General features: G+C 37.6%; 1 protein-coding gene across 6 annotated transcripts in view; it reads left to right on the forward strand.

Annotated features, from left to right (window-relative positions):
• Positions 1 to 23123, forward strand: part of ST18 (ST18, C2H2C-type zinc finger) — a 185056-nt gene that overhangs the window by 150504 nt on the left and 11429 nt on the right. For all 6 annotated transcript variants that reach the window (XM_017832549.1, XM_017832557.1, XM_017832594.1 and 3 more), the window contains 4 exons: positions 8232 to 8477; positions 14164 to 14279; positions 17565 to 17627; positions 18431 to 18499. In XM_017832549.1, the coding sequence (XP_017688038.1) occupies positions 8232 to 8477; positions 14164 to 14279; positions 17565 to 17627; positions 18431 to 18499 (494 nt within the window). The remainder of the gene's footprint in view (positions 1 to 8231; positions 8478 to 14163; positions 14280 to 17564; positions 17628 to 18430; positions 18500 to 23123) is intronic.

Here is a 23123-nt window from a genome sequence, read left to right on the forward strand (position 1 = left end):
TAGTGACTGCATTAAATCCCCCAAAAGGAGGCTTCTGTTTGCATGCTCTTTTGAAGAGAGACAGAGAATAAATCAGTAATGCAGTGACCAGTTCTGATAAAACTAAATAAATAGCAGGAATTATGTTGTTAATTCTTTTCATAATTGAGCCCTAATTACAAGGGGGGAGTTTTCTGGGAGGAAAAAAGAAAAAGGTTATTTGAAATCCAGCAACAATCTGTGGTGGATAATGCATTAGATATGTTTTAAGATGAAATTTTTCTCCCTCTGAAACCTGCCATTAGTGATCATTTTGGAGACTGATTTAAAAAAAAATATAAAAATCATATGATTAATCAGAGTGATATTTTGCTAGCAATGGAACAGCACTACACCTATGGAGTCTGTTGTGTTTGGAGCTCCTAACAGTTTGGCAAGGCAGAGAGGGGGGAATAACAACTGACTTTGGTAAAATTCCCCTTTCTGCTGGCAAGGGTGGAGAATCAGGCCCACTGCGCTTGGAGATAGATAATTTGGGCAAGTCTGTCATAATGGAAAGCTGCCTAATTTTGTAGATGTTTGTGTGGCTTTCGTGTTTTGATTTCTGCTCTGCGTTTCCTCACAGATCTTTATGATATACAAGTGGTACTGTGTGAACTATGAGCCTTATTTTCTGTGCCATTACCTAATATTATAATGCTGATGAAAATAGACAAGATTTTCTTCTGATGACAGTGGTGTGGGAGCACTGTTGTTTATTATTTGTATTAAAGTCACACATGTTCCATTGCGAAGAAACTTTTGAAAGCTCTATGTAGATGAGAGGGTGTCATCACAAGATCTTGAGGAGAAATCATTTGGAAGTAAAAAGAGGTACATTTGTCAAAATACAGCGTAGCAGATTCGCTTCTGCTGTGGGCTCTCAGTACTGATGTGTGCTCTAAAAGAGAGATGACTTGTTTCTCTACAAGTCAGTGTCACTCTACCTTATTTGTTTTAGCACCAGGTTCAGTCTGGCTAGAGGTGTCTTCCAGAGCTGTTGATCTACAATTAGGTTGAGTGTTCATTCACCATTGCTAAGAGGTTAGTTGTTATTTTTTGAGTGGAACTGTTAATTTTACCACCTGCATAACACCTTGTTAGGTATTCTGAGTCTTGTGCCTTTGCAAGGTGGTATCCCCTACTTTGCTGCTTTTGATTTCTACTTGTGAAGTTTTGGACCTTGAAATCTCAATGTTGAGAGATGCCACAGGGTAGACTCTTTGGAATATGTCCACATGCATTTCCTGTAACTCAGACATTATCTGCCCCAAAGACTGCTCACAGAACATTTCACTATGACAGATCCAACCCTGATATCTGCTGTAAAACACTCCTTCCACCAGTCTTCAATAGAGACTTCTTCTAGTGGGGAAATGGAAACTGATGCCAATGGTTGGATTAAATTGCTGCAGCAGCCTTTGGCTGACCTCAGCAATAGACCTTTGTTGCCAGAGACGAGCAGTAAAGGGACCAGGCATAACCCAAAGATTTTCTCCTATGTACCTGCTTTACAGTTGCCAAATCACGGGGAAGGATTGAATGGAAGTGAACATAACAGTAACGATATGGAGGGACACTTGGGGCACATAGCTTACTCATTTTTCACAGCCAGGAATCCAGCCTAAAAGAAAATCACCTGCATACCTTGCTATCTGCCTGCCTCCACTTTTGCCAGACTTTCTGGAGGGCATATTGCTACAAAACATCTGACAGAAGAATCAGAATTAGCTTCTGGCCAAAACACAGACAAGTAAGCCCCAAACAGATTTAGTGTCCAAAACCACACAAAACCTATTTTTATTTGGTTTTGGATATTTATTACGTTGATCATATAGGATTCAAACAAAAAAAATTGTGGGATTAGGTTGCCAGGCTCTCTTCAGTGAAGATGCTTTCTAATTTTAAAATATGAAGCAATAAAATAAGGCCTCTTGTAAAGAGACTACTAACTATTTATCAGTGTTTCTGAATTGGCCAAAAATATAAATGTTTATTTGCTAGAATACCTTACAAATTTTTATATTTAAAAAAAATCTCTTTAAAGACTTTATTTGTGTTTGAACACAAATAATGCAGCACATTACTACAGAGTTAATTATTTCTTTCTTCTACTCCACAGCACACACATTCGCCAGGTTTGAAAATACCTGTGTGGAGTGGCTGTGTTCAGAGCCCCACAGTATTAGACCTCTCAGCTCTGCCCCTTGCCACATTCTTTTGTTCCTTTGTCTAAGAAAACCTAATTAGCATCGTCCATACTTTAGCAGATCAAAGCTCCTGACTTGTAAAGGTATTTGTTGTTCTTTGAGCATCAGTCAGCCTCCCAGCAATCCAAGCCATAATACTTCGCAGATGGGAGGCTGAGTGGTGTTAGACCAAGGACATGTGAGACTGCAGAGGACTTCTTAGGCTTGCTGGAAATCCTTTGCAAGTTGCACAATTGTCAGAGATGTAAAAATATTGTGCTTCTATTTTTTAAAAGCAGAAATTAAACTTCAAACGTTTCAAGCAAGTGGCATTTTCTTGTATTTGCTCAAGGTGTGCGTATGTTGTCTTGCTTAAACAAGTGGGGAAAACACCAAAACACTTTTTAGCACAGGTGTGTTTCCAAAGTAATTTTTTTTTCTTTCTGTCTCTTCAGTTTTATTTCTTGACCTCCATAGTGTTGTCTCTCTCAGAAAGAGTTGGATGGTTTATGCTGAATGTTCACCACTGTCCTGTGTAAATAGCTAACACTGAAATGATAAATAAATGTTTTTTACAACACACTTCCAAATTTCAATAATTTAATGGATTTTCAAATATGTATCTCTCCTTCTCTACATATCGGTTCCAAAAGGAAACTCTAAGACAACAAAAGCAAAAGCAAAGGATAGCAAGGATAGAGAAGTCAGATTATATATTAACAGTATCACTGGTAAGCAAAACTTCCAAAGAGACCTAATGTACAAGGGGATCTGACAAATATCCCAAGCTTAAAAATTATGGTTTAAAATTGAAGCAATTTAAAGCATAAATTTATTCTGAAATGAGCAGCAAAATGAATCCTAAAGCTTCATTAATTATCTATCAGTTGCATAAAAAATACTAAGACCACCAGATACCTTGATGATATTTTTTTCAAAAATAATGAATACCACGTTAATGTTACATTGTCTGAGCCATTCAACCTCCACCTGGGGATGCAGCAAACTGTTCCCCTGACTATAATCCCGATCAGTCAATTCTCATGCAGTCAGTACCCCAAGCCAGTCTCCTGGTTGCATTTGATTTGTAGTTTATGTAGTTTCCTTCAGGTCCCTTTGAAGTCAACAGAAGGGCTCCCCTAGAAAGCTTAGCCTGCAGCTTCTAGCATGTGCAAGAGTCTACATCATCATAACTCCCAGGGATCTCCCCTGTTTACAACCCTTACCACACACATCTCACAGAGGTAGCTGCAAGCAGTACAGCTTATCTGTATCCTCATCACTACTGCTTGCCAAATATTTTGTTGACTGTTTTGGTGTTTTTCCCACCTGTTTAGACAAAATGGCATATGCACACTATGCCTTGAAAGAAAACAAAAAAATGACACTTGCTAAAAACGTTTAAAGTTCAAAGTCTGTTCTGAACAAAATTATGTCATCTCTCAACTCTTGGATATTGATGATGGTGATAATTCTATCAATTATTTAAAAAATGTAGTTAGTACTCAGCATGTTTGTCAGGCAGTACTTTACTCCAAATACCTTAAAGCCTAAATACAGGATGAAAAATCATTCAAGGTACCATCCTGTAACAGTGGTGTGCATATTGCTCTCTGAGTACCTTCTTGGCTAGCTTTTTTTAATTTGTGAACTGCTTTGGGCTGAAATTGAGACTCCATTCCTGTCTCAGATGTTGCTGGGCTGTTACAAGTTTTCTTGTTTTGACTCAAATTAGTGTTTTAATTTGCTGCAGAAGGACTAAATTGCTTAAATTAAAGTGTGAAGAGCTGAGGACCAGGTGGACATGTTTTTGTTGGCTGGGAATAGAAAAGATTGTACTCTTTTGGGTGGACTTGCATTAAGAATAGTATTCACTATATACTATTCACTATTCACTATATTCACAGTATACACATGGTAAGATACAAGTCTCAAAGTTACTCCCAATACCAGAACTTAAGAGCTTTTTTGAGCTTTCCAAACCAGACTGAACTGCTGGGGGGAATGCAAAATCATTGATCGTGTTGTTTCTTTGGACTTACTTAGTATTAAATTATATGGCTGATGCCAACCAAAGAATACATACAATCTCTTAAATTCATGATACAATCTCCCTAATGTCACAGGTTTGAAATAAGATCCATGCAGACACAATAATTTACTCTTTCTGATCCAGCTATGAGATAAAGCTTAACTCGTAATCATTACTGGAGACACACTGGAGAATATTAAATGTTGTGAGTGATCAGATGGACCAAAAGCATATGGAAAAATTCAGGAGAAATTTAGCACAAAAACCCACAATCTTTTATTGTCCTAGCTGTTGTAGTACATTCCTAAGGACAAGACTTAATGAAGTACTAGAAAATATTCTGTAATATTTATTTCATGAAATAAAGGAGGCTGAGAAAGATTGACTTTAAAGTACAAAGCACTTGTAGTGGATAGAGACTGTGTATCGTCTTACACTCACTGATTTTTCTTCATTGCTTCAGTGGATATTTTCCTGGCTTACGCCAGTGTAAATGTAAACGTAAATAAGAACAAAATTAGGGTCCAAAGATTTACACAGTTGCAAACTAATATTAATTAGGAAATAATAAGACACACTTGCATCTTTGTTTTGCTCATATTTTTAAGGAAGAGTCAGAACAGTTTACATTGTTTTGGTAGCTATATTTTAAATATGTCATGATAAATGGATAAATATAGGCCTGTTCACACATGCACAAGAGTCAACAGTAATAAGATCTTGCCTCCACTGAGAACACAGCCTTTACAAGCCTGAGCTAAGCATAGCGAGTGCCATTTTCTGTCAGTATGTCATAGCTGCTCTAGCATTTTTTCCATTTGTCATTTTTGCCTTTTTAGTTCCATTTTAAAATTAATATAAAAATAAATGTGGTAAAAGCAAAGGAGACATACTGAGAGGAGGGTAGGACGAGAGTAGGAATACAAACTGGAGCAGTAACTCTGACTTCCTTCTTTTTGTTCTGCCATTTGGAGTTTGCTATGAAGGCAGCAAAGCAATAGCTCTTTTATATCATTCTGAATAAAAAGCCATGCTGTAAACGTGTGATCCATCCTGCAATGGGCAAAGGGGGATATTTTTCCCATGACTTTATTTAATTGTTGTGTGCATCTGTGAGCTCACTTAAACCCCATCTGCACGCTACTTCACAAACACACAACCCAGCTTTCTCTGATTAGAATTAGGTACATGTTGGACAACCCAACTTCTACATGAATTTCGGGCAAGTGTTGAGAAAGCTTTAAATATCCATGTTAGGAAATGTTCTGCTTATCAGCCAGAGCTCCTTGTGGAGGCTAATGGTATCTTTTTCTCAGAGACAATGATTTTCTGATATTGTTCTGTGATAAGTTGCATTGAGGAAGGGACCTTGATTGGGTTTTGTCCTTTTTTGTTGTTGCTGTTGCCTTCCGAGTAGTTGATATTTTGTCAGTGACAGAGAATCTGCACTATTTATTGGTTTTGCACTATAAAACTACCACAGCCCAGTCACATGGCTTCCTTTCCTAAGCCATCTGTCACAGAGGTCTGGAATTTTATGTGAATGTTGGTTGTGCAGACTTAACCCAAGTTTTTTTATTATGAAAAATGTCAGCAACTACAATATTTAGCATTTTACTTTACATTGGTCATTAAACTTGATTACTGTAGCTCTGTTTCATTGCTATAGTTACATGTCAGCTATGAAGCCAAAAAACACTAGGGTTATCATGGCAGAGCTATATTGTCAGATCCTGGAGTGTGCGCTTGGCACTGATATAGTTAATATCTTGGATTTTTGTAACTAAGGTTTATTAATGCTGGTATAAAAATGTATTTGATATTATACAGATGGCATAAGATGTTGTGGTTAGTAAGTTATTATCCAGGATAAGCTGCACTGTCAAATTCAGGGCTTAAAACTATCACAGGAGATTAAACTATTTACTAAAAAGGGGTAGAAAGATATAACCAAAGCGTCTTAGTATGAACATATTAGAAGTGTATTTACTTCCCATAAATATAATAAAACATCTCTCTTTTTAAGCTGTGTGATTGAAAATGGGAACTTCGTTATGCAGGAGAAGCAAACATAAGAGGTCCTGAGTTTCTGAACCAGGGGCAAGCAGATGGCTTGGTAGCGCTTCGGTCTAGGTGGGCATCTGTGTTGGGCTCCTGGATACAAAATGGAGTCAGGCTGTCTGAGTGAGGAGAAGTTGTTTGGCCCTAAACTGTTATCTTCTACCAGAATTTTCCTTCTGATTAAAAAGATTTATCTTTTAATGAGTCTTCACTGGTAGTGATAAAAGATAGGGCTGCATGAAGAAAGCTTACACCCGTAGTCCAACTACAGTGGCCATGTCACACTTTCAGCACAGGGGGAGAATTCCCTGTTTCACCGCAACTGTTTTTAAGATCCTTGAGCAAGGATAAGTTTCACTGTCCTATCTTTAACCACTAAATGGTTAACTAATCATTAAACCCCAGCAATATTTATTGGGAAGAAAGAGAAAGAGACTCTTTCTGCCAGTGTCTTCCTGAGGAAGAGGTCTAAGAAAGATGGAAAAACTTACCCCCTGGACATACCTGTCTCTTTTCTGTTTACAACACAACTTCTAGGTGATTCACTTACACTATTAGTTTACTTTTAAATTTCTTAAGGTAGGAAATCTTGTTTATATAACTGTCTCCTACAGTTATACTGCACCTACCATATCTAGCCCCAAATTCCCAAGTGCTATCTGAGCTTTGTGGTGATACAAATGAAAAATAGTAGTGATGGGAATAACAGGAAGGCAAAGAGCAGTGTTAATTAAAGCATTCTATGTGTAGATGTAGGACACTGCTATTTATCTCCATGGTCTTTAAATGTTTTCCACCTTATTCAGGGCAACACACTGAACTAGACTACTGAGTACTCCTCTAGAAGCCACCTTTTATCTCTTCCCCTACTTAACTTCAGTAATTGTTGGCAACAGCAAGGACTAGTCTTGTATTCATCCCTATATAAAAAAAGTCTGTCAATATACAGCATAACATATTGAGCATGAAGGGAAATTTTTTGTTCCTTCCATTAGTAAGATGCACTTTCAGCAGCTTTTTATCATTCCAAGAGGAGATTGTCATCTTTTTCTGGGATCAGGCAGGGTGAGGCAGGATAGTGAGGTTTCCTTTTCTTGTTCTTGTACAGCCAAGCATCACTTGCCCCTTGTGAGCAGAAGCTACTCTGAAAGCTGATATAAGAGCTTCTGACAGACTGGAAAGAGAAGTTGTGTCTCTCCCCAAACTGCACACACCTCCACAATTAGAGGCTGCTCTTTGCTGTACTTTCCAGGTAACAAAGGCTTTGTTACCTCATGCAGATAGTCTCCATCAGGGAGAACCTCCTCAAGATCCTCCTGTACCTCTCACTCAAGTGGTCTCAGTACATACCTGTGCCTTAGTGGCCTAGTCAAATTATGATTAAGGCAATTTGTTATCTAAAGTAGTGTAGAAAACCCTAGTGAAAATTTCTCCTATTGTGTTACTTTTAGACATATTTCTTCCCCCCTCCTTTTCCCCCCATGATGCAGATGTTGTAATGTTTCCAGGGTGTGGGGGAAGGGAGGATGTATAATAGTAATGCTGTTGATGACCTAAACAATGCATTAATGCTTTTAACTGTGAATTGGGGTCATAGTTCTCTGTAAGAGTGAAAAGATCAAGAAGATTTAAAGCTAAACTTTTTTTAAATAAAACTAGATTTAGGGTGTATAGGTTATGGTTTAAGGCATCTTATTTAAATTCTACTTACTGTGTTTAAGCTGAGATGCAGGACACCATTACTGAAGCTACCCTTAAGTCTGCCTAAGAGTTGGACATTAACTGACATAAATCGAAAAGCTGGGTTTAGATTCAGATAAATTTAAATAAAAGCGTGCATTTATATTTATCCTTTAAAAGCACCACATGGTTATTTTACAGCCTTACCATGTCCATATCTAAACATGTCTCTATTTCCTGTTGCATGTCAGGGAGCTGAGATAGAAGTGGATGAAAATGGCACTCTGGATTTGAGCATGAAAAAGAACCGCAGCCAAGACAAAGTTATGCCTCTCACTTCTTCCAGCACAGCACTTCCCACTCCTTCCTCTTCTCCTTTCAAAGCAAGCAGCATCCTGGTAAATGCAGCCTTCTACCAGGCTCTTTGTGAACAGGAAGGCTGGGATACACCAATCAACTACAGCAAGACCCATGGCAGGAAAGAAGAAGAAAAAGAGGTATTTTTTTAGTTTCTGAATGACTTTTTCCCTTGAATGAGGGACCATATGATGGTCTTAGGGACCATCTAGTGCATTTAAAGGGAATCAATTTCCACAGGTAGAGGCTTGTGAACACTGAGCTGGTTTAGTTGTGTCTTGGATATGGCACAAAAAATCATTACTCACTTTGAAAAATCTTTCTCTCAGAGCCTGCTTGTTAATGTCTATAAGTCTCTAAGATAAGGGAATCAAAAGTATCCATCATTAGAGATTGCTTTTTAAATTTTGTTTCCAATGGCTCAGTCTTGTAGCACATACACCCAAATGGACTAGGGATTACTGGGTAAAAAAGAAAAACAAACCAAAAATAACCCCAATAAACAAAATCAAACCAAGGCAGTTCTTTCATGCTGAAACAAAAAGCAGTTTTTCCACACCAACTCTTCATAATTCTAGATGACTCATAATCTAAGCATTTAAAACATGTGCTTAGAACCTTGCCTGCAATATTCTTTCAGTGGAAAACTTTTTATTTACATTTAACATACTTCAAGAAATCTCTTCTAGTAAGCTTTAGATCTCCAACTTGAAACTTCTATGACTAATCTTCTAGAGTGCCACTTCCAATTCGATAACTGTCTTGATTTTGGTTTTGTTTCTGTTTTGCTCTTACATATCTGTTTAGCCTGTGTTGACAACAAAGCAGCATAGTCTACTTCAGTCTTTCCTTCGTATTCCTCTATCCTGCTAGCAAGTTTGGATTTATTAATTTCTCTTGAGCTTGACTGTCAGAATATGGACTGCTTGCATTTTTGTTGAATCAGGAAGGGACCACCAGATCTTTAAAAACCTAATAAGATAAAATCCTGGTAATTAACATGGACAAGCCTATGTTATAGCTTTCTGAAACAGACTAAAAGATGTCCAGTTAGGAGGTTTTATACAGCCTCAAATACTTTACTCCCCATTTGGTTTTATATACAAAAGAATAGCATTTGAACATTATATTTATTATGAAATTACCTTTTGTTGAAATATCAAAACTGACACTAGCTTTTAGTATTTAGGGCTGAGATTAGGGGATCCAGGCCTTAATTCCAAAACCACCCGAAATTAGAAGATAATTCAGTTGTGTGAAGAAAAAAGTCAATCAGCACTGGGTAGTCTGTTACAATGTGACTGCTAAGAAAGCTTACACTTCTTGAAGGCTAGGTTGTCTTGAAGAGCCCTTTGCAGTCTCTTCTTTGGGGCTAATGATGGTTCTTAGCTCACCAATGAGAGCACAATCCCTATATCAGGGTTTTGGAATGGGTTTGTCATGAGGTAGGAGGCTGGGGACTCAGGCTCTTCCCCATTCGTGCTGGTAAAGGAGCAAGCTTTGAAAGGACTGACTGCCTTGCTGCAGGGGATCAATAGGTGTCACAGACTTGGCAGGGGGCCTGTCATGACTCTTTCTCCTTGCTACCACCACAGCTCAGCAGAAGAGCCAAGGCAGGAGCACCTTGGCTCCCACATGCTCCCCACCCATGCTTGGCTTTTGGAAGGCTGTGATGGGTGTCTGGCTGTTTTCCTGCCCAGCACAGGGAGCTGGAGGCAACTAAACAACATGATAGGACATAATGGCCTGATGCACTCAGGCTCTGCTGCCCCTTGCACTCAGTGCTTTGACACTGTATAGTTTGTCCCTAATTGAAGATCTGGCCCCAGATCTCTGCTGTGAGCTTTTACCATCCCAGGGAGCCTTGATATGTCCAGTGATGTCAGGGCCAGAGGCTCTGTTTTCAAAATCAAGACTGGCAGTTATCCTCATGCAAAGAAAATGACTGATGATATCTATTTCTAATTCATTGTTATCTGGTTCATATGCACAACAGTTGCTTAATTTTGGTGGTAATTTCCAGAAAATATTGTCTCTCTCCTTCACAGCAAAATAGCCTGTCCAGATGCCCCCTTAAAAAAAAAAATCTGAATTTGGAAAAAGCTCAAAATCTCTCCAAAAGGAAAGCGCCGAGAAATAACTAGAGCTGTCAGTTAGTTCAACTGTCAGTTCTCCAAAGATTTCAGGGCTTAAAAATGTTAAAAGTGCCAGATGCTATTATCTGTTATTCATGTTACCATTATGTTCTGGTCTTTGCAGAAATCAATATAAACTTCCATCTGTACATTAATGGAGTATCATTGCTTGCTTTCTTTGGTGTGCATGCACGGATATACACATGCTCTTTGCAGGAAATAGTGGTGTTTGGACTAATGGGTTCTGATTTTTCTTTAGTCTAGAATTTGTTAGATTTTTGATAGCATTTAAATATAAATCCATTCAAATGGGAAAAAAAAATTATATATACAGTTGGACTTGACTAGCTGTGACAACCATCACCTAATACACCAGAAAGTGGAAGATGCTAAAGGTGTTTTCCCAAAGGATTATCTAAGCTAAGTAGCTGGAGAAGCACATAAGCCAAGACATGATGCTCTACTCTCAGTCTTAAGTGCAGAGGATCAAGAAATATTTGATCTTTATTTCTGATCTTCTGTGTTTCAGAGATGCAACCCCTTTTGGGCCACATTTAATGATGTAACGTCCTAGAAAGGCAGAATTTTGGCATTTTTTGCCTACATTTCCTTTGCACTGTGCTACTTTTGCAACTTCTACACATCTGAAGATTTCATGCTGTTGAGTTATATCAAGTGGTCCCCAAGATGCTAAGACTGTGCTGAAGAATTCACCTGTTTAAATGTCTATATACCTCTTTCATTCCGGGAAATATACTAGGGGTTGTTAACTAGGAAAAAAACTGTATTCACACTTTGTTCCTTATTAGATTTTTTATTTTTCAAAAGAGGAGTTACCGTAAAACTATTGATGCTTATGTATGTATGTATGTATGTGCGTATAGCTATGCATTTAAAAAAATTACAAATCTTAATAACTCAATTCAGGAAATTTACTATTAAGATTTGAAAAAGAAATCAGTATAGAAAATGAAAATACTTCAATTCTAAACCCTCTAGTGTCACTTATACTCGTGGCTGTAGTACTCATGTTAGTTTTCATTGTGAAATCTTATTTTTGTTAAATGACTCAGTGAAACATCATTAAATGAAGCTGTGAACTGCAATACTGTAGCATTTTGTCAAGCCTTGATATACATAATTCTCCACTAGTCTAGTCTGTGCAACGGGTATCAAACAGTGACACGATGAAAAACTCAAACAAACGCAAGTTCCTGGTCCATCACCAGCAAAAGATCAAGAGATATCTTTCGTGTGAGATAAAGAACACAAGTTACATATATGAAAATATTAATATATCCTGCAGCCCAAACAGTTGTGGCTACTCTGGTGTGCTGCAGGTGCCTTCTGAGGTCCATCACACAGCTCAGGGTCGCAGTGGAGTGTCAGAGGGGTCTTTCCATCACCACCTACTCCAGACTTCTCTCAGTTCTACATCTGAGTAGCGGAAGAGGCTGTTGTGGGCCCCAGTTTTGATACGCAGTTAGGATCCAGCCAAGGCATGCGTTGAATTTTTAGAAACACAGCATTGGTCCTCAGTTCAGTGATACAGATATAGCCTGTCAGTTAGTTGTTAGACAGGAAAACGATAAGGTGGCCTTCTTCAACCTCCATTAAATTAAGAGGAAACCATTTTACCTGTGTTTTTTGGAGTTATTTTGATATCTGATCCCTTCCAGTTGGCAACAGAGGGTTACCATTTTGTTTTTTCTTTGGGGAGCTTTTGATTTTACAGTAACTTATACTGGTGATGATCCCTGCTTGCAATTAGCTGTTTGTAAGAAAGGTAGGTCAGAACTTGTGGACAGCAGTAGTCAGGAGTTCAAATCCACATTCTGTGGCTTGCAGGGGCAAAACCACCACCGTACATCACTGGAACCAAGATTTAACTCAACTTTGGAAAAGTGTCTTTGACGTTTCTTGAATCTTGAACAAAGCTGACATCCATTTTTCCAGTTTTGTATTTTAGCATTTTAGTTTCCATGTTTAGAGGACTTTCAACCATTTATTATTTCTGTACTAACATTTTGTCAAGACCTTTCATAGTTTTTTTCTCTAATGCTCCTTATATGAAGTTTTCCTTTAGAAATAAAATTCTAAAAGCCTGAGACATATGAGGGGTTTTCTATTTATCTAAAATAATTACTAGATAATTACTGTGAAAGAGTGTTTAGAAAAGCTGAACATATCTATTTTTACTTTCTATATTTGTAGCAGATTAGATTATTCCCAAACAAACTAACCCCACAAATGTGGTTGCAAAAATCAGTATTAATCGATGTAGCAATAATATGGCATTGTTTCTATATGTATGGATAGTGTGAGTTTCAGTAGACTGTAGGTAGCCAATAGCAGAAAGCAGAAGGAAGTCATATTGAGGATCCAGCCTCCAAACAGGCAAAGATGAGCTGCCAGAATTGAGGACCATATGGAAGCTTTATCAGAAGAAACACCCCTGCAGAGCTTACAAGTCCCATTAGGCAGTATCTCCATTTTCAGTCCAGATTATATTCAGCCCTCCACTCTGTGTTAACAGCTCTGCAGACATCCCTGTCCCTCTGTCCTGGCACATTTGTCAGCTGCACAAGCCCAGAGCATCAGCCCCATGAGTTTAGCAGGAGCTGGGACCTTCTTCTTTCAACCACAGGCAGCAGTTTCTGCTCCCACAGATGGTAATCTCTGGGCAATACCTATCTGGGTATTGGAATGGAATCACAAAACCAGCATGAAGTCCCAGAAGGGATTAATAGAGGTTTGATAATTGATGCTATAGGATTTAGAGAACTCTTGAATGATAAAATAGCCACACAGCATCCCTCCAGAAAGGAAATACTTATCTTTCATAAGAATAATGATAATTGAAGACATTAAGTCTCAAAACAGTATCAACCAAGCTATTTTGAAGTGATCAAAGAGATTTTTCAGAAAATAAAAATGTAATTTCCTTTCAGGACTCCAAATTCCCAAAATGCCTTCCCAAGGGAGTGAACGCTCATGGTTCATACCATTCACCAAACAGCCCAGCAGCAGTGATAATTTTGATATACAACTAGTAGAAATCAAGAACTACCCTTAGCAGCCTCCTACTAAGAAAACTTCAAAGTGGTTTTGTTCTCATGATTTTTATTTTAACAAGAATCTGCTCTCTGAATAAGATAACAAGCCATTCCGTTCTATGGATCTAAAAAGCTTTGCATTTACATATGCTTACGTAAAACAGTAATTTCTTTAAAATTTATGGTTGCAGTTTTATAATTCACAGTACAACGGTCCTCATATCAACTGTATACAAAACTCAGTGATGTTCTTACACAGAAAAACAAGAACATACTTGCCAAAGTCTTGTTTGCCTCTATATATTCAACAACCAGTTTTATTTTCTCTATGTACTTCTATTTAGCCTTTATCACCATTTTATAAATTGAAACTCAATTTTCCCTATGTACAGCTTAAACCAGCATTTGCCTTCAGAAATCCTTTCATAACATTTTTAGAAGTCAACCTATTAGAACCTGAAACTATGACGTACTAAGCTTTCTTAATTTCTCTCCATCATTTCTTTTTAATTTCTCTTTAATTTTTTTTTAAGTTTTACAAGAGATTTTCTTCTTGCCATGGCAAATTATTTCTTGAATGCATGGGACAACTTGAAGAGAGAAACCTTTTGTCACATTCTCATCTAATATTTCAGAAAGATCCAGTGAACTCTCCAGAAAATATGGAGGAAAAGAAGTATCCAGGAGACGTCTCCATACCAAGTCCTAAACCCAAGCTCCATTCAAGAGATCTCAAAAAGGAACTCATCACGTGAGTCACAAAAAGTGCCACATTTTTCTTTGCCTTGGTAAAGACTGACTACACGGTTGTTCTGACTTCTGGTTTGGAGCAGATTTGTAGGAGCTGAGCAGGGAGACTTGCACAGTTCCCTGCAGGTACTTAGTTCCACATTTCAGGTGTGCAACTGGATAGACGTGAGATTTGGAGCTGAGGCAAGCCAGGGTACGCCTGGAGGTCTGGACAGATTCATGACTGACATTATACTGAGTGCCACTAATTCTTCAGATAGATAGGTAACAAGTGGGCTCCTTCTACAAAATACACAGTTTCATAGCATGATACAGATTGACTCTGTTTATGCTGACATAATTAAATAAACTTTAATTGAGCAATTATCACTACAGATCCGTTGGTGAGAGCTTGTGTCGAAGTGGTCAGGATTCGTCAGACAGGAAACATGTAGAGTTCATAAAAAGACAAAATACAAGATAGAAACTGTCCCAAGTTTTTTTCTAACATGTAGGAAATCTGTGTTTATGTCCTTCATCTGTTACCTTCAAAGAAGAGTTAGTTATTCTGTCCTGCCGAAAATCCAGTGGATGTCCAAATTTGCACTCCAGGAGAATAGGTTAATACTCTCTTTTCTCAAGTACTGAGATGCATTTGTTCTGTCTTAATTACCAAAATTTTCCTATCTAAAACTGAAAATAAATTCTATCAAATCTTTCTGCATGCAACACCTTGTTTCAGTTTAAATTGTTCACTAAAATTGTTCCAAGCTAAATTGTTCATAAAATTGACCCTAACACTGGCCACTTTTAAAAATCTCATCTAGGCTCTTCAGAAAATCCCTTTGGGTTCATGTCAACATCATTTTGATATCAATGCAGAGTTTTCACTGTACTAGTCAACTAGGACTCAACAACCATTTTTAGTACGTTTTGTCCCAAACTAGAATAGGTCTCTTCAGAAAAGTGAGATCTGCATCACTTAGTAATGATAGTCTATAACATATCACTGCAGGCTCACCCGTAAATAAACAAGTCACATTCCAGCAACTTGTGTCCTGCTCTCCAGACTCAGTGGCACTGAAACAGTTAGATCTGACTATGTCTCTAGAATTTACATTTCCCTGGGGCAAGCTGCTGTGAAGAGTGATTCTTTCACCTCATGTCATGCAGTCTGCATGTTGTCTACTCACCACATTATATCTGCAGTTGTAGTTCATGACCTAAATTGCTACAGGTCAGGTTTGTTTTGCCTCTTCTTCTAAAACAAATGCATACAAAAATCACTGAGAGTTTATTTGCTGGAGACTAATGGCTTTTCTTTTGGAATATTTATTCCTTTGTGATATTGACCAGTTTTGAGATGTCTGTAAAATACTTTTCTACTCTCCTCAATAATAACATACTAGGGCATTGATCGGCTTACAGTGGTTTTACTATATTATTTTCAAACAGTGAGTAGAAATAGGTATTGAAAATGTAGTTGTGCAGAAAATTAAACAAGAAGCAATTTTAATTTATCAGAAGAATCCATAGGTAATATAGGGATCAGACTGTGTTTCTATGACCCCATTGAGCTCAGAAATTGTACAGAACAATTCAGTACAGCTGGCTCCATCATGAGGAAGTTTTTAAAATGACATAAGCACTTGCAGAGAAAAATTTTCTAACATGGTTAGCTCAGTTGCAGTGAACTATTGTTTGATACCTCCTTCTAGCATTGCTTTCTATTTTTACATGTTAATTCTGTTGCCCATAACTGCATTGCTCAGGTTGAAATGGGCTGTGAAAATGAGGATGATGTCTTCCTAAGGCTTTTTTACAGATTTGAAAAACCTCCTAACATTCTGCCACTCAGAGAAAATAGCCAGGTGAGCTTCTCAGGCACCCCTTGTTCATTAGCATGGAGCACTAGCTAACATTTTTTGTACAGCACCTGCTTGCCCTTTTTATCCATATGCCCAGTGAAATAAAACCATTCTTTATAAGCATTAGTGTTAGGATGTTTTAAAGTACTGTGCAAAGGTATAATTAATTCACCTCACCCTCCATGTACAAGTTGCATTTCTTGATATCTTTGCCCTTTTGCAGAGAACTGTATTCCAATTTGATAAATGAATTCAGTGTTATGACTGAAGAAGGGCTGAGGAAAAACAGAAGCTCTAACATCTTCTCCAGGTCAAGCATACCTCCAACTCTTGGCATCTGTTCTGCTAAATGTACATCACTGTCCTGGTTCCGGCCAGGACAGGGTTAATTTTGGCAGTAGCCAGGAGAAGGTATGGTTAGGATCTGGAGGTTATTCTATACCACCTCACATCATTGCCAGGGGCAGGGGAAAGGAAGACACTCCTGAGGAGAAAGGATTCCTTCTGGTAGAGTGTGGTTCAGGGAATGGGGGAATAATGCCAGTTCTGAGCAACCATGTGTGACTTGTTGGCCTATCTTGTACATTTTGTTATTAGTATTGTTGCCGTTACTGTTAATTTTCTTATCTCATTGCTGTTTTCAGTAAATTGTTCTTATCTCAACCTGTGTACCTTTTGTGCCTCCAGTTCTCCTCTCCAGCTCACTGTAAGGGGAGGGGAAAGGGGTTGGGTTGGTGTATCAAGTGAGCAGCACATGGTTTGGAGAGTCTCAATGGGAGTACTGAATTGGGGAGTACCATTCCTAAACCACAACAACCACCTTTGTATCACTTCTCAGTTCAGCTCTGAAACATCTTGAAAAACTTATGTGCTCATTCTGAACTTCACCTGTGTCAGCTTGAGGTGCTTTCCATTCTGCAAGCAACCGTAACACCAAATTTCTCACTCGTATCAGCAAATAAATATTGGATGTGTTTCTAAAGAGGGTCCCTTATTTTAGTCAGAAGTCAAGGAATTATTTTGAATATTACTGTCCTCTGGCCTGTGTTATACAGGAGGTCAGATCAGAAACTTCAGCACTAACGTTATGAATTGCTGTCAAAATTTCTTAACAATAATGAACTTGTCTTTTTAATAACCCACACTGTAGCCAAAATATCTATCCAAAGCATGATGGTTTAACACTGCATTGATAAAAAATAAGGTTTTGACTTGTTTGCATTGTGGAAATAGGAAAAATTCTTTTAATCTGTGCTTCAAGTAATATTTAAAAATAGAAGTGAAGTTTTGCTATTTTTTTGCAGTGTCATGATAGTGTTGAAATGTGTAATGACGAACGTGATTGCCCTAAGGATCATTACATAATTCACTGCTGTGTATGGTGAGCTATGTGGTGTATTATACATACTCTAATTTCTCATTGCTTCTTCTTTGCATAGCTGTCCAACTCCAGGATGTGATGGCAGCGGTCATGTAACAGGAAACTACGCCTCACACCGCAGGTAAGAAACAACAGGAAGCCTAGAACAGGAAATAGAGCTGCTTTTAGCTAATGTATCTTTGAACGTTTTTATACTAACCATAGATAAGTATTCAAAAGTAATTTGCAGAAAATAATCCATACAGAAATGTGGCTGTTCTTCCTGATTTTGTTATATTTGTGAACATTTGGACTCAAACCACTGATGCAGAGTTAAGCAGCATATGCTTATTAGTGTAGCTGCATTTCTTAGCTGAGACTTGCAGATAAGTCCTTTAGTAAAGTTTGCATTTCCCTAAGTGTACAAGCAGTCTCTACACAGATGCTGTTGCATGTGATTATAAATGAGGTTTATGCATCTCTCTCTATGAATGGCTTTGAAATTCATAGATCTGCTATTATAACCTGAGGATGTTAAATATTTTCCTCAGAATAAATAGCCTACTGTCAACCTAGGGGTTGCAACAATAATTTCCCTCTTTTCCTTTGGGAGCAGCATGGAAGCATTTTCTGTCTTTACCAACCACGTGGACCAGATCCTCTACCTGTCCTTCATGTACGAAACATAAAAGATGGACTCTGTGTACCATTGCCTCCTCATGCTAAGTTTTACAGGAGCTAAAAACCTTTGTCCCTAACTAGATAATTTTTTCCAGTTATTTAAGAACCACAGTCTTATATTGGGTGCTCCTCTTTTGCCAGGAGCATATATTAGAGAGTATCTTTTTACACATTATAAGTCATAGATTGTCTGGAGGTTGATGTTTTAGGAAAAAATAAATGTTTTGGTTTAGTAAAATATTACACATAGAATTTTCTTTTCAGTGTTTCTGGGTGCCCATTAGCTGACAAGACATTAAAATCCCTTATGGCTGCTAATTCTCAGGAGCTCAAGTAAGTATTGAAAATTGCACAAATGTTATTGTTTTTTACCTTCAATCAATATGTTCCCTATGTTATTTGAAATGCTCTGAGAACAATGTCAAATATTTGTCTGAAATGTGAAGTGAATTGGTTTGAAAGCTTTTGAGTGAAATAAAGTTTACTTTTCTCCATTTGTTGTTCTTCATTCTTGTACCCCTTCATTTTCATGAATTAACCAGGACCTGGGGGGAAAAATTGTAAACACTAGGAGAGATGCAGCTCTCCCAGTACTTCTGAATCAGAGAGAAATAGAAGATATCTAACATGTAAGAGTGATCTGGCAAACAACTCAGCCTGATCCAGATAGAATAAATTGGAATTATTTAGTTAGAAATAAATCTATTTAGAATAAATCTATAAATGAGACTAGAATTACTGCAAATAATTTTTTTATTATTCACTACCCTATACTATGAGTTTAATGTCACTGAAGCAGACATCAAGTCATATGATTTTGTGCTGGCATAATTCTCACCATGAAATGTCACTTACAAAAGGACTGTGCAGGCTCTGCTATATAGACAGATGTATAGGGACATATGAATATTTCAAAAATCTGTAGTCAAGAGAGGCACTGGCAACCAGTCATCTAGTTATGAATTGGCTTCGTCAATAAGGATGTGGGGAAAAGGAAAGGGTAATTAGAGTTCTTTCATAGCTTTCCCTCTGCAACTTGTAAATTGGACCCCATAATAGATGGCTTGGAAAAACTCATGAATGCATGAAAAAAAGGGAGAATCCCATGACTGTCCTTTCTGTCCTTTAGGTTCATCCCTAGTCCAGATATAACATAAATCTGATCATGGCACTATTATGCTTTTTAATGGTGTTAATAGCAGGAGTAACTACATTTAGATTTGACTCAGTGTTTATCTTCCCCAGATCGAATGTTAGTGGTCTTATTCCTTAGTCTGACAACTTGAATTATAAATGTAATGCTGAACTGATGGTATCTATGGAATTGGATGTACAGGAGATGCAGCAAACTGGCAAAGAAAGGCCATTTATACAGAAAACTCTCCAAAGCAGTTCCCAAAGCCAGTAGGTAAACTGGCAGATTGACACAATGCTTCATTTTTTGACATGACTGATTCAAAAGGTATAAAATTGAGGTTCAGTTTGTTTCCTAAGAGCAGAACAAGAAGCAAGGAACTGACTTGTGAAAATGCTGACAAATTTGAAGTAATTTGCTGAGTCATATATATTTGTCCCTGCTTTTGTTGGCTTTCTGCCATACAGAGACACTCACACAAATATTTTGAATAGTTGCTCCTCATGCACCACCACCCCCCCTCCATTCATGTGTGAATAAGTAAATTTGCATACCAATATGGTTATTTTTCCACTAAAGCTTCTAGAGTTTTGGTCATGCCATAAGGAAAGAGGAGCAACAGCATATGACTTAAATGACAAACTGCACACTGTACGCCATGTATAATAAGTGAGTTGTGAAAGACAAAGTCAAAGTTCATGGACATTTCACAGACAGAAATATGTTGCATAACGCACTTAGCATTTAATTTCAATTAACTAGAAAAAGAGCAAAAATCAAAATCTGTTCACAGACAATTCGCAAAAGGAAAAAAGTGCTAAATAAAATTATTTTCCACAAATGTACCACCTTATTTTAGCTTCTTGGAAACATAGTTCAGGTGAAATTTTGAACAAAACTCTGCTTTTGGCTAAAAGAAATCTTATGCCAAAACCTGCAGTCATGCTTGCACTGTATAGAATACTATAGTGATATCAATAGTTAATTTCAGTATTGCTATGTGAGCAGAGGGCATAAATGCTCATAGAATCAGGCCAGGAAAGTACCCTCATGTAGTTAAGCATGAATATGAAAAAGCTGTGTATTTTTTTCCAAATGTTATTCATGTTTAATTTGCCAGAATCAAGATATGATTTTGGCTTTAATTATGAATCTCTATGCCAGCAAAGATACAAGGCTTGCATGTGATCCACAGTTTGGAAATAAGGAAGATCTGCTCAGAAAGTGGGCCTTTGAGTCAGATTCAAGAAAATTTTATCTGAGGATTCTTGCTGCTTAGAGCAATCTGAGGTGGTCAATTTAAAACATACTGAACTTGATGATGACTCAGATTTTAAAGCTATAAGGAATAATCGTGGCTGACATCCTATTTCACCAAAGGCTAATCAAGCCTTAAAGAATCTTAAATGTGTACTTTAGAGAGATATTTACTTACAGTTCAGAAACGTTGAGAAATAGGTGGTCAGTCCTATCCTTAGACAAGTTTTTACAGTGGTTAAATGTCAATTTTTAGGAGACATTCTAGCAGTTCTTCTAGAACAGAAAACATTGATACTGATACATATTCCATAGGCAGCATGATGTATTTCAGTTAATGGTTTTCTCAGCTGATCTCAATGGGTTTGCCTTAACTACAGTTCATACCCTGTGAGCTTTTGAGGGATCGAAAGAACCAGACATGTTCCTAGGTCTGCAGCACAGTATTTAAATTTTACATTTAGTTGTAGTTCATCTTCCTAAAGATAAAACAGACCTCTGGGAGAAGGGGACAAAATAGCAGGCACTCAACACCTATTTGCAATATGAATATGAAATCACTGAGAGACTTATTTTTGAAGAACAAATTTGGAAGAATTGTAAAAGAATTTGTAACCTACACCCACTTGAGAGTTGACATCTTTTATTTTGACCTCCTGAGGCCTCTGGCCCTTCAACATAAATCTGATTTTCTTGGCTTTGCACAGGAATCTATAACAGAGTACAACTCCCTAAGCTGGGGCACCAGTTCAAACTCATCAGCCAGTTAAAAGCTGATGAAGATCAAGAGTATTACTGACTGTAAGGCAATATGTTGTTGATGTATCTTGTGCTGTGGAATTTCACAATTGATACAAAGATATAACCAATATTTGGAAAACCCAACCCAGTGGTCAAGCTTAAGAGTCTTGCTAATGAAGCTTTTTACTGATTTGTCGGTAGTCCACCTGAAATATCACTTTATACTTCCATCAGTATTTGTAATATCTCAGACTCAAATCTTTAATGACCTCAAGAATAGCTTGTATTCCAATCTGGTTGTGAAATCTGTCTGCTGCCAGAAGTGGTAAATACAGATGGGGTGATTTAAAATTTAGTTCAGTGTCTTTTTTTAAGTCCACAACTCTCAGACTCTCAAATCTGAATGTCTCACACAAAGAGCTTTTACTGAATTAAAGTCCACCTCCAGTGTATGCAAACAGCTCTTCTATCTGTGATCATCTGATAAAACAAGTAGCCAAAATTAATATCCATGGTATTTGGCAGGTGTTCTGGATTTACTTGTGAGCATTCACACTCTCCAGACATCTGCCCTTGCTGCCTGCTCCACTGACATTGTGCCCAGTCCTTGTCCCACACTCAGATAGGTCAACATTCAGTGCTATACAGTTGAGCAAATCTGGTACTCTGCAACCCACACCCTTACCTTTGCTGTCAGTGTGAGGCATGTCATTCTGCCAAAATATTTTGTTCACAAAATGTCATCATGAAATGTTTTGACATTATCTTTAAAAAAAAAGTCACCCCTTTCTTCATTTGAAATTATTTGCTGAATTCTGCTTGAATCAATGCATAAATTTGTTCATGTCCAAAAGAAATCAGATTTTTGACAAATTAATTGTTCGCAGAAAACTAGTTTTAAATAATCTGTGAAGAGATGCACCTGCATACTCAGATGTGCTATTACAATTCTGTTTGTAGGTGTTTTCCATGGCAGCCTACCAATGACTAGATGAAATCACTCACCACTTTAAGTCAGGAAAGATTCAGTAACAACTGAGGCCCTTAAGAGCATATTGAAAAATGAAAGTTTCCTTAATGGTTCAGTACAATATTATTTGGCACAACTCTTTCTGTAACTCTGATACTCTGTAAAAATCAGAGTATTTCAAAGGCCCTTAGGGGTGCTTAGTATAAGAACTTTGTGCTGTATAATACAGAAGCATAGAAAAGGCTGACATATCTTATAAAGCTAAATATTTTTGGTGCTGCTTTGTATGCTGAGGTGTGTTTCTCTTCTCTGAAAAAAACCCAAATCAAACCACCTCACAAACATACAGTAGCCTAAATGAAAAAAAAAAAAAAAAACAAACAAAAAAAATCTCTGAACTTCTGAGATAGAAAGTGTTACCAGTAAGGTCCTGCTCCAAAAGTTAGTGTTAAGACCTACTGACTCCAGTTGGCTTTTGGAGCACGTTCTTTATGTATGAACAGCAAGCAAGACCTTGCCAGACCACTGGTAAAAACACAGTAACGGGCAGGTTTGCTTCTTTTTATTGTGTGGATGTTTCAGTATTAAACATTCATACTTGGAAAGACTTGTTTGTCACACACACACACAGAAACCCCTGAACTATGAGGTATAAGCATAATCCAATTGCCCAGCTGAAAACTCAATTGAATCATGTGCTAGAGATGTCCCATGGTATGCTTACAGTGCTAGAACATACAAATTATTAAATTCAAATTCTGGCTATCATCTCCTGATGCTCAAAAGTAAAACTGCTTCTCTGCTTCCATTTTCCTTTCCGTAAATAGTGGCAAAGTGCTTATTTATATCTGTAC

Source organism: Lepidothrix coronata, unplaced genomic scaffold (genome assembly GCF_001604755.1).
Source record: "Lepidothrix coronata isolate B3197 unplaced genomic scaffold, Lepidothrix_coronata-1.0 Scaffold6, whole genome shotgun sequence".
NCBI lineage: Eukaryota > Metazoa > Chordata > Aves > Passeriformes > Pipridae > Lepidothrix > Lepidothrix coronata.